Below are 12,448 nucleotides of genomic sequence, written 5' to 3'. Positions count from 1 at the left end.
AAAAATTGGTGATCTCAGACTCGTCGGCAAGGCCACCAATTCGTCGACGAAGGCAATGGAAGATTTGTTGACGAGTGCGCCATTTCGTCGATGAGTTGGGCCGAGTCATAGGGCTATAAATATCATTTTCCTTTACTTCCTCACTAAGAGACTTGAAACATATATCTCTCTCTCTCTAGAACTCTCCTTACTCTCCCTCTCTCTAGATTTCTTCGCCGATCGTTGCTGAATTCAGGAATCTGAAATTACCACGAGGATCGTGGAAGAATTCTTTACAAGTTCTACAGATTGGAATCTCATTTTGGAGATCTTCGGGTTTTGGCGTAAAATCGAGGTAAGGCTCGGTTTTCAATTATGATCTGGTAGTTTTGTAGGAAACAGTCTTGTGAGTATATTCTGTACTGTGATTTGTAGGTTTTGGAACTCGGTACGCTGTTTAGGGGCCTTGGAGTTCGGGATTGATCGTTCGGGGAAAAGGTAAGGGGAACTATGTTTATATTGGTTATTTTTGAAATCGGACTCGGTGGAACTGTGGTTCACGGTCCTGTGTGTGTTTTGACTACTCATTTGGGGGGATTTAATAGGGAAAATTATAGGTTTTTCATTATTATAGTTTTGGAAAAAAGAGGGCAATGAGCTGCATCCTTGGTTTTCTTGAAAACCGAGGGTATATGTTGATTTATTGTGAGAACCCGAACCATTATATATGGGTTAATTATGTAAAAGAGGGGTAAAAATGGAATTTCATAGACTTCGTCATTGAGGCCATAATTCGTCGACGAAGGTTGAATGCTTCTCGTTGACGAAATTCAGAAGCTCGTCAACGAGTGAATGCCGAGAGGTTCAGGAAAATTGAAATATTTGGCTCGTCGACAAGGTAGTCAACTCGTCGGCGAAGCTAATGGAGAATTCGTCGACGAGGACACCAATTCGTCGACGAATCCACTCGAGCCAAAGGTGCTATAAAAGATATTTTTGGTTGCTTTGGGGCTAAGTTTCCCTAAATTCTTTCTCTCTCTCTCTCTATAGAACTCGAAGTTCTCTCTCTCTCTCTCTCTCTCTCTCTCCTCGATTCCTTCACTGTTTGTCGCTTGATTCGTAAATCCAACGTTACTGCGAGGATCAGAGAAGGATTCTCTACGTTTCTAGCGGATCAGAATCTTGTTTCGTGCGATTTCGAGTTTCGGGCTAAAATCGAGGTAAGGCTCGGTTTTCATTTCTGATTCAGTATATGTGTAGTAATACGGAATGTAAGCATGTACTGTATTGTGGTTTGTAGGTTTTAGAGTTTCGGTTTGTAGTTTGGAGGACCGTAGAGTTCGTAGTTGGAATTCGGGTTAAAGTAAGGGGATTCAGTTTATATTAGTTTATTTTTGAAATCAAGATCGGTAAGCTTGTAGGTTACGATCGTATGTATGTTATGGCTACTTATTTGGGGAAATCTATCGGGTAAAAATACGAAATTTTTGGGTTACAGTTTTCGGGAAGATTGGGGGTTTCAGGTATCATCTCTACTTTGTTTGGAAAATTATTGGTCTTGTTAAAACTGTACTATTGAGGTGACCGTAATCCATATTTTTATAAACTGTGTAATTGAATTTGTAAATGATATGATTTGCCGTAAACCAAATAAGTGTGGTATGTATGGTTATATGTATTTGTTCCAGGTATTTGTAAAACAGTTATGTGGCGGCTAATTACTGTACGCTGAAATGTATAGGAACGTTAATTCCAAAATGATTCCAGGGATTTGTAAACTAGCCATGTATCGGTTAACTACCGTGGGCAAGAGTGGCCGGCTCTATATCGGGGGTGTGAAATATCACCAGTATGTTTCGGCTGGTCATCGAAGGGTGTGTTCTACACCGTATGTAGCAATGTAATCACTGTGGGCCTGGGTCGTCGCATCGTAGTTGCGTATGTAGCAATGTAATCGATGAAAGACTAGGTGACCTTATGTAGTTGCGTATGTAACAATGTAATTACTATTGGGTCTGGGTCGTCACATCGTAGTTGCGTATGTAGTAATGTAATCGATGTGAGACTAGGTGACCTTGTGTAGTTGCGTATGTAGCAATATAATCACTATTGGGTCTGGGTCGTCGCATTGTAGTTGCGTATGTAGCAATGTAATCGATGTGAGACTAGGTGACCTTTTGTAGTTGCGTATGGAGCAATGTAATCACTGTGGGCCTCGGTCGTCGCAGCGTAGTTGCGTATGTAGCAATGTAATCGCTGTGAGACGAGGTAACTTTGTGTAGTTGCGAACTAGTGTGACGACACTGACTGTATGTTTTGGGTATCGTATGTACTGGAATGGTTTTTGTGGAAATACTGAAACTGTATGTATCTGTATGAAACTGTATGTAAATGTTTTGAACTGTATCGTATTTTATAGTGTTATGAAGTATGTAAAATAGCATTGGTATGCCACACACTGATATAATCTGCTTTCTTCCTTACTGAGAGGTGTCTTACCCCGAATGTACGTACAATATTTTTCAGGTCCTTCAGGTAGCCATAATTAGCATCCTAGCATCTGGGAGCAGGGGTGTCGTTAGCTACTGCTACTACCTACTAGGTACAGGTTTTGGTATCCAGGTTGTCGGGACGGTTTTTGTAGACACCTGGGATATGTTTTGTATTATGGGAACATATATCCTAACTTGTATAGACTCTGGTATGATACTGGTTATGTATAAAAGACTGTATTTCACTTCTTACATTTTGGATGAGTATGGATGGTTATGTGTATGTATGTGGGCATCCGTTCACCCCACGGGGTCGAACCATCTTTTGTATCGTATCATGTATGTTTTAAATTGATACAGAGATAGGTTAGGTGTAACGACCCGAATTTAAAATGATATTTAAATAAATAAAAAAAGGGAATGGGAATCGGAAGCAGAAGGAGGCAGTCGACGACATTGCATTTTGGAAGGAATAACGGAAAAGGGGATCATTAGGGCTTCGTCGACGAATATAGGGGATTCGTCGACAAAGGCTTAAGAAGATTCGTCGACGAACATAGGGGATTTGTCGACGAAGAAATACCGAGAGGGGTTTTTGAGCCGACTGAATTTCATCGACGAAGACTGAATTTCATCGACGAAATTAATAAGAATTCGTCAACGAAGGACGTGGCTCGTCGACGAATCCTGTTCTATAAATACAAGAAATCCTGATTTTTAACTTACAGAGGAAGCCACCTCTTTTCTCTCTCTCTCCCCTTCGGTTCTCCCTCTTTCTTTCGTCGATTTCGAGCCAGATCTTCATCAGATCGACAATCCGAAGTCACCACGACGCTCCTGGGGAAGTTCTCTCCAAATCTGCTGGAGCGGATCATTGGTGAAAGTTAGGTGGAAACCATCCAAAATCAGGGTAAGACTTTTTACTTAATATTTGGATTTGTGACAATTGAGAAAAGTGTTATACGTTTAAAAATACTGAACTTTAATACTGAGAGTTTTCATTTCCAGAGTTGTTGAATTGGGAACGTTGGAAATCATCCCTAAGTTGAGGTAAGGCTTTTTAAGCCGAATTTGACTTAACGGTAGTTATAAGAAGTGTTATGCACGTAGAAATATTGAAGTTTAATACTGGGGGTTTGTATTTTCAGGGTGTTAAGTTGGGAACCCTACGGGTGTGGGGTAGAATTTTCTTAGGGGCTTTTCAAGAAGCAGGTAAGGGGATAAACTAAGCTAGTTTCGTTTTGAGAAAATGCATGTATATGTATATATAGCATCTGGTTTCAAGAAAAATAAATATATTTATATATATATGATTTATATTTGCAAAATACTGTGAAAATGATCGTATGTTGAATATGTAAAAATCCATTTGTGTGGCATGAGTAAAAATGTTGTAAAATACTGTTTTCTGGAAATGTGGATGATATGAATTTTTATGATGGAAAACCAGCGTACGGGCTGTGTTATGATTTTCTGGCATACGAGCCGTGCTATGTGATGTGATTTGCCAGCCTACGGGTTGTGCTATGATTTGCCGACGTACAGACCGAGCTATGATAAAATGTATAATACCGGCATACGGACCGATCATTTTCATGATATATGTATATGTGCAAATGATATGATTGATTTAATAATTTATGATATGAGATATTCATGTATCACAATTTTAGTATATATATATGATATCAGAATTTGGTTGACTTGGTCTAGGCTAGCACTTGCATGATACCGTTGCTATGTGTCCATGGTCTTCGTGATCATGATATTTGTGTTAACGCCGCTGTACGGAGTGGTGTGAGATTGGATCGTCGATGTGGTTATTAAAGAAGTGTACTGTGATCGCCCTTGGTGTACGGACCAAGTCTAGTAGATCCATCGGACCTACAAACTACTATTTGACTTGACGGTAGTCGGCTAACCATTGTCAGGTCCCGCCTTCGGGCCACACAACCCAGTCATGTGGGGATAATACATGACAACAGCCAGCTAACCTACTAGGAATGTTTTTATGTTATTATTATTATGATATGAGATGAGATATGCTTATGAAACGCAGTATGTTCTGCCATGTTTAGATATACATATGTTTTCCCAGATTTGATAAACAGTACTGAATATGTTATATATGAAATATGTAGAACACATAATACTCATGTTGTCACATACTGGTATTAGTTTATTTCCTACTGAAAGGTGTCTCACCCCTAAATCTTATAAACTTTTCAGGAGCCCCAGATAGAAGAGCGGGAAAAGCCCCACTGAGCTAGTGTTGTTTATCTGCCCTCTATGAAGGGTAAGTTTTTGTAGGGACAGTTAGATTTTGTAGGAAATGTCCCTAGATATGATTTTCAGGATGTATATATAAAGAAATACTGTGGTATAGTGACTCTGGTATATTGTAATGCATGTTATGGTGAGATGTATATGATTATATGCTTTTTGCTGCTTAGGCTTCTACTATATATTCTGTTAAATCCTTGGTACCCACGGGTCCAGGTGGATGGTGACCTGCTGAGTTGGGATGTATGACGTTGATATTATTATTATTAAAAAAAATGTGGAAAATGAGCAGGTCGTGACATTAGGTTACTCAAATTCACACCTGGGACCCACCTGCGGGTTCAGGGTGTGACATTTATACTGTGATATTGGGATGACCGTGCCTTGACTTGTTTAAACAGTATTGGTTTGAAAAACCATGATTTAGATTACCAAATGAGTGTGGTTTGTTTGGTTATATGAGCATGCATGTGTGTGTGATATGTTGAAATGCTAGTAGGAACGGGGTTTCGAATTGTTCCAGGTACTGAGAGTGTCTGACTCTATATCCGAGGATGTGTGTTTATCGCCTACCACGTAGGCAAGAGTGTCCGGCTCTATATTCGAGGGCATGAGCCTATACTGGCAGATCAGGCTGAAGGGTGTGGATCCACCAGTTAGCGCCGCTACGATGCCATGGGAGTCAAGGACTAGCCATGTGCCGGTGGCGCCATGCTTCGCGGGTTGACTACAGGCCAACGCCGGATTGTCGCAGACCAGCTTCCGGCCGAAGGGTGTGACGACACCAGGATTGCTGATCATGTGTTGTGTGTGTGTGTATGCACTGTGTAAATTAATACTGGATTGCATTCAACTGCATGTATGTTGCATCATGATAACACTCAAATGCCACACACCGATATAACCTGTGTTCTTCCTTATTGAGACGTGTCTCACCCCTGTTGTATGTACATTTTTACAGGTCCTTCGAGTAACCGGAACTAGCGTCCTAGTGTAGGGAGCGTAGTGGCCGGTGTACTGCGGTTAGTGCTTGGGTAAGTGTTAGGACTTTATTTTTGGTGGGTTGCCATTTTGAGATGTATTTGGGCACCCGTTTGTACGTTTTGATAGAGTCATGTTTTGCTCTTATATAGACTCTGGTATGGTACTGTATATGTTGTTATAGAATGACATTTTTCCACTGCGTATATGATTATATTTGGATGTGTTTAGGGTGCTTAGGACCCCACGGGGTCGGACCCTCATCCATTGTACTGTATCTTTGGATGCTTTATCAGATACAGGGACAGGTTAGATTACATTTTCACCCCTAGGTCCCGTTTCGGGGTTCGGGGCGTGACACATTATATGTGCGTGTATATATTTCAAGACATCCAAACAGAATTTTAAAAAATCAAAACCAGCAATGGGTGAACGAGCTGTTGTGTCCGTATTCCTAAATTTGGTTGAGGCATGGTAAATCTCGCAGTTTGGTTCTGTGAAATTTAAATGACCATGACTATTAGGTTTTGACACGTGGCAAATCTCGCAACTTGGTGATGCGAGATTTAAACAAATCTCGCAGGATAAAGTTGCGAGATTACGTAAACATTAAACTAGAAAAAATTTTCCCAAACAAAATATTATTTTATATTTTATTATAAAATAATAATAAAACGGGAAAAAACTCGACCTTATTGCCCAAAGCTCGAGGGGCATTATTTTGCGTTTAATTAAATTAATCCCAAATTTACAAGACTCGACTAAAAGTGTTACCTAAGCCCAAATTATTAGATTATGTGTAGTTTTTATTATGTTAGTTCCAAAATAATTAAGCTTTAGGTCAACATAAATCAAGGCTTTGTTTGGGTTTCATTAAACATATCATGTTCATAGTTCTAATACGATTATGTGGTTTTAAGTCGTGATTATATATATATATATATACACACACACATAGTATATTCTATCTTTTTTTAAGACTCTATTTGAAAATTTAAAAATATTATGAAAAAGAAAAGAAAATATGAAAAAAATTCACTTCTTATGTTTAAGAAAATTGAGAACCAATTTTAAAATATACCAAATTAATAAACAAAAAGAAAATTGATTTTACAACGCATCATTAATATTTGATTTTTAAAAAAATTTGATCATACGAAAGTATTTTTTATTTTAAATAAAATGTGATATAGAGAGAGAATATAAAGAAAAATGAATTTCCTTTCAATATAAGAGTTTAAATATCAAACAAAAAGCATTCTTCAAGGGAGAGAGAGAGAGAGTGGGAAAAAAAAAAAAAAAACAAGCATGCTGTGAACCAAGCAAACTTTTGTGCAAGTTGGTTCATGCAAATATGATCGAAGAGTGAATTATCGAAGCCAGCGACAAACATCCATGGAGATCAAACTAGAGGATTATTTATTATTTTTTCGTAAAGAATATTTCTCCAAAAATAAAAAAAAATTGTATCTAGTCATTTCAAAATGATAAAGTTGTAATTTATTCAGTAACTTTTGTTCTTAGACTTTGGAATTTGTTAAGACACTATATATTAAACATAGACAAAAAACTACAAACAAATCATCATCCAAACAGTCAATACATCCATTTACCACTCCGGAAAGCTTTTATCATCGTCAACTGCATTTACCATCACAAGCAAATTGCTCTATGCTTTCTTGTGCAATCTTTCAAGCACTAGTAGAACCCTAAAATAAGATTACCATCAGATTCATATCTGTTTGTTTGCACTTTGCAGGGAAACATGTGGGGTTGCTGCACCATTGGCAGGTGAATGGATGATGGAGGAGAGATTGTGAGAGAACCAGAGTCTAAGAGCAAACCCACGTGAGCATTCAGGGACAACAGAGAACCCATTTAGCTTTTCTGAAGATGCATCAATGCTTTCTCTACACATATCTGCAGACAGGTCCAAAAATATCTGCACATACAACTGTCACTTGGATCCTTTCAGTGACAGTGAGCTTCTTTGCAACAATTCAGAAGATACAATCATGGGTATCCCTTTGCCTTCGTTGGCTCAGATGCATTTGCATTATCTGCACTTTAGGATTAGGGTTTTGGTTTCTTCAGTATAAACAATTCTTGCATATCTGTACTTCCATCAGCATAAAAACTTTTGGGTTATGGTGTTTTGTGTTTCAGATTAAAATGTATACCAACTATATAATCATGGGTATCCATTTGCCTTCGTTGGCTCACATGCATTTGCGTTATCTGGAGTTTCAGATAAGGGTTTTGCTTTCTTCAGTATAAACAATTTTTGCATATCTGTACTTCCATAGTATAAAAACTCTTGGATTCTAGTGCTTGTATTTCAGATTTAAAGTGTATTCTAACTGCGAGCCTAAATTCATGCACCTAAAAAAATAACAAAAAATTGCATCTCCAAATGCAAGGAAATCTAGAACCCAGTCACATAAAACAGAAAGTTCAGTTTCATAGGTCTACCAAAATTTTGTTTCCTGGACTCTAGAGAACTCTTGATAATCAACAATTCCTTAATTTGTTTCCTCAGTAGATCTACCAAAAATTTGGTCCTAGATTCAAGAGAACTCTTGATGCTCTTGATCCAGATGGGTGGATAGCTGGTCACGAATGTTGCAACCTATCTTTAAACTCGCATTCTTTCATAATAAGCAAAACCGGGCTTCAGAATCTTGTTTACATCTCTACAGCCTACACAAAACTTTAGGGTAGTTGCAAGCCACTCTTTGAAGATCCAGATGTGTCAGGCCTTGGTAATTTCTATCAACAGTAAATGGGTATTTCACAAATGATTGATCAACGACACAGAAATTGACGTGTGCACACCGGCATATGCGCGCACCCACACATGCCACATGCACAGGGGTCAATCCATGTGCAAGTACCAGAATCCAAGCCGTAGAGTACAAGCTATACAGAGCTCAAAGCAAGATATCAAGTACTCTTGACTGTACCTTTCTTCTTAAAAAAACATGATATATATATATATATATATAAGACATTAAGTAGTATTGCGTGATTAGTTCTTGACACATGATTATTAATGTAATCTGGTCATATAATATATTGATCAAACCCAGCTGGACTAATTGACCTGCATTCCTACCATTTCTCACAAGACAATAAAACTGAGTGTGGACAATAGAAGACTACAGCAAACAGACTCTCAAGAAGTTGATACAACCATTTATCACTCATCACTCTTTTGCTTTCCTTACTTGGAAAAGAGGAAATCTCATATCGTCTCCTTCTCTGCTTGCATTTACATTCCGGTGCATTGTCTGTTTTCTTGAACATCAGATATGGAAAGCTGCATCTGCCAGTTCGTTTAATTGCAGGGGCACATGTGGGGATACTCAATATGAATAGATGTGTGCGAAAGAGAAAAACAGGGACTTGTTGAGCTGTATCAGCAAAGCCATGTGAGCATTCAAGGGATGGGTCCCTCCACAGCACACCCCAACTGCTTTCCAGCCTTCTCACTGTACTTTTAGACCCTAGGTCACCCTATTTGGCCCTCTTCTTCAATTGCTATGCTCTATAAATACAAGCATGATAATGAATAAACTCATATATCCCAAATCTTTACACACACTCCCTTCACAAGTGCTAGCTAGAACTTCCACCACCAGCTCTTAAGTCAACACAAAGCATTTAGATCCTTTCAGTGAACTTTCCCTCCAATTCACAGAATATATAGTCATGGGTATCCGGTTGCTCTCTGTGATTCTTAATGCCAAACAGAGTTTCAAATTGCAGTCTCTCCTCACTCGAACCCAGTCTGGCATTCCAAAAGGCCACATCGCGGTTTACGTAGGAGATATCAGGAGGAACAAGCGGTTCGTGGTTCCAATATCTTACTTGAAGCATCCATCATTCCTGGACTTGCTCAACCGAGCTGAGGAAGAATTCGGTTTCAACCACCCAATGGGCGCTCTAACAATTCCATGCGACGAAGACACCTTCATTGATCTCACTTCTCGATTGAGACGCTCTTGAAACATGAAGGACAAAGAGCTGTAACTTCAACAATTTTGACAGGAGCCAGTAATTCCAGTTCCCACAACCAAATATGTGTATATTTTCCCCTGTAAATGGGTGGGCAGAGTAAAACATTCCTCTCCACCAAATCAGCTGTTAGAAATGAAATTGATGGTCTTCAGCAGTTGATGCAAACCACGATTATTCTCCTCCAATAAACTGCTCTGACTTGCTTTTGAAGAAGTATTCTTTAAACTGAACTGCAAAAGGAAGAGTGGGATCTAAAAGTAGAGATTCTTAGGGATGTTTGACTTTGACGCAGCACATTTCAACTTTTGATTCTCACATGTTAAAATTTCTTAAGTTATTTTTACTAGGTCATTTTCACAATTAAAAGGTAAAACAGGCATCACTTAATTTTTTTTTTCGTAAAGTAACTTCAGTTAAAGTCACATAACCTATCATAAGCCATCCCAAAGCTAATGATTGAACAGTTACCTTCAAAAAAGTCACTTTTAGACTGTTATGTGTAATAATAAGGTTATAAGAAGACAAATTTACAGTGGGGGTAACATGTAATGTAATCTTACAGGATGCGTGATGGGGAGGACCTATCTTTTCTCCTGTGGATAGGTGATGGGAAAATTTGAACACATCCATGCTGTACCACCAGAGGAACCATAATAATCAGGAAGCTAACACAAGGCATCAAATGAGCAGTGAAAGTGAAATTTGGGAACATACACTCACGGTTCTACCAGTAGTCCCCTAGAGTCAACAAAGCCCACAATTGGACTAACTTTATTTATTTTTGTTTGAGGGAAGTTAATGACCATAGGCCTTAGGTATATAAGAGGATGTAGCCATCCCCCTTCCAAAATTCCTCTGTACCATATTTTAAGGTTTGAGATTTCATGAACTTGAAATCTCAAACACAACCATTGATGTTTCCCCTAGGAGATGCCCAGTTTTCATGTTTTCCAAGCCATTGAAGGATTTAAGATCTGAAGCTCTTTCTTGTATTTGTTTTTGGTCATTGAATCCCCACGAAAGCCTGAAAAGTAAAAATAAAAAATAAAACAATTAAGAGCCTTATAACTTCACCATATAACCAATTGCATAATATGAGCAGTGTATTAATAATTTGAATTAAATGTGTCCAAAGTTGAAAATGAAAATGTACCATTGCATTTCTAAGTATTACTCTTAAAAGGTAAGGCTTGATTTACAATGTTGACCCACAGGCTAATAGCTTAAACTTTTAGATAATGTGGTAATCTAACATGGTATCTGTTGTTTGAGGTGTGACTCTTATACTTTGGTTTTCTTAAACAAAGGAACAAAAAAAAAAAAAAAAAAAAAAAACATAAAGGGGCAACACAATAGGGACTCGTTGACGAGTGCCCTGTGCTCATCGACGAGTAGATCCCAAGAGTAGGAAAATCTCAAAGTTCTGGAGTCGTCAACGAATGCTCTATTCTCGTCGACGAGTGGTCTTCTATGGATCGTCAACGAATCCCCTATACTCGTCGACGAATGCGCGTGGGTTGCGAGTAGTTTTTCTAAATTTTGAATTTGAACATTAGGTGGTTGGGTATTCGGAGGGAAACCTCTGAGGGACTATTATATATGTCATTCTAGGCATATATTGATAGAGAGAGTGATCATTTGAAAAGTGTATTGTGTACTGAGATTTCCTTAGTAAAATTCTTGTGTCATTGCTTCTGTGGATGTAGGCTTTGCCGAACCACGTAAATCTTGTTATTGTTCTTGTTTTTTCTGATTGTGTTTTATTTACTTGTTGTATATATATTCCACTGTGCTTCGTATTTATCCCATCCATATCACAACAAATTGGTATCAGAGAGATTGTTGTTATGTCATTGGGATTGTCTTTTGCAAGATTTGACATCGTCAAATTTAATGGAACCGGGAACTTTGATTATGGCAAAGGTGAGTGAAAGACATTCTTGTACAACAAGGAATGTGAAAGACGTTACTTGGTGTTCGACCGGATGGAATGGATGAGGCAACATGGGGAGAATTGCAAGCAAAGGTTGCTTCTACAATACGCTTATGTTTAGCCGACGAAGTACTCTATCGGGCGATGGAGGAGAATTCTCCAGCAGCTATATGGCGAAAGTCAGAGAGCCGATACATGTTCAAATCTCTCAATAATAAACTTTTTTTTAAGCAACGTTTGTATTGACTTAAGATGGTTGAAGGATCAAACTTATATCAACACATTAATACTTTCAATCAAATTATTAGTGATTTGATGAGAGTTGATGTTAAGTTTGATGAAGATGACAAAACTTTGATATTGTTAAACTCTTTGCCCTCGACTCATACCTATGAAAATCTTGTGACCACTCTTACGTGGGAAAAAGAAACTCTTGATCTAGAAGAGGTAACTAGTGCTTTGCTAAATTTTCACCAAAGATTGAAGATATGTGATGAAGGAGAAGGACTTGTAGTAAAAGATAATAACGAGCGAGGCAAAGGAAAATCCAAACATGGATCAAGTCAAAAATCCTGAAAGCAATTCAAGAAGAAGAAAGAAATCTAATTTTATAAATGCCGTAAAAAGGGGCATGTGAAACCGGAGTGTCTGGATTGGAAGAAGGGATATTCTAAGAAACATGAGGGTATTTCAAAATTTGTGAGTGTTATTCAACAAGAAGGTTTAGCGTGTAGTGACGGTGATGTTCTATCAGTTTCAA

At 38.3% G+C, this 12,448-nt stretch overlaps 1 protein-coding gene and 1 long non-coding RNA gene across 3 annotated transcripts in view; one reads left to right on the top strand and one right to left on the bottom strand.

The window, feature by feature from the left end:
• The first annotated feature begins 7,240 nt into the window (after positions 1-7,240).
• Positions 7,241-9,920, top strand: LOC131154938 (auxin-responsive protein SAUR21-like). The gene is made up of 2 exons (XM_058107781.1): positions 7,241-7,754; positions 9,489-9,920. The coding sequence occupies exons 1-2, from the start codon at positions 7,629-7,631 to the stop codon at positions 9,741-9,743; spliced, it is 381 nt and encodes a 126-aa protein (XP_057963764.1). The 5' UTR covers positions 7,241-7,628; the 3' UTR covers positions 9,744-9,920.
• The window catches only part of LOC131154943 (uncharacterized), a 26,534-nt gene continuing 22,870 nt past the window's right edge, over positions 8,785-12,448 (bottom strand). For both annotated transcript variants that reach the window (XR_009136706.1, XR_009136705.1), the window contains exon 2: positions 8,785-10,779. This is a non-coding gene — a long non-coding RNA (uncharacterized LOC131154943). The remainder of the gene's footprint in view (positions 10,780-12,448) is intronic.

The sequence above is a fragment of the Malania oleifera genome, chromosome 5, assembly GCF_029873635.1.
Source record: "Malania oleifera isolate guangnan ecotype guangnan chromosome 5, ASM2987363v1, whole genome shotgun sequence".
In the NCBI taxonomy this organism is placed as follows: domain Eukaryota; kingdom Viridiplantae; phylum Streptophyta; class Magnoliopsida; order Santalales; family Ximeniaceae; genus Malania; species Malania oleifera.
The sequence above is the reverse complement of the archived record's forward strand: the minus strand, read 5'-3'. Positions and strand labels throughout refer to the sequence as shown.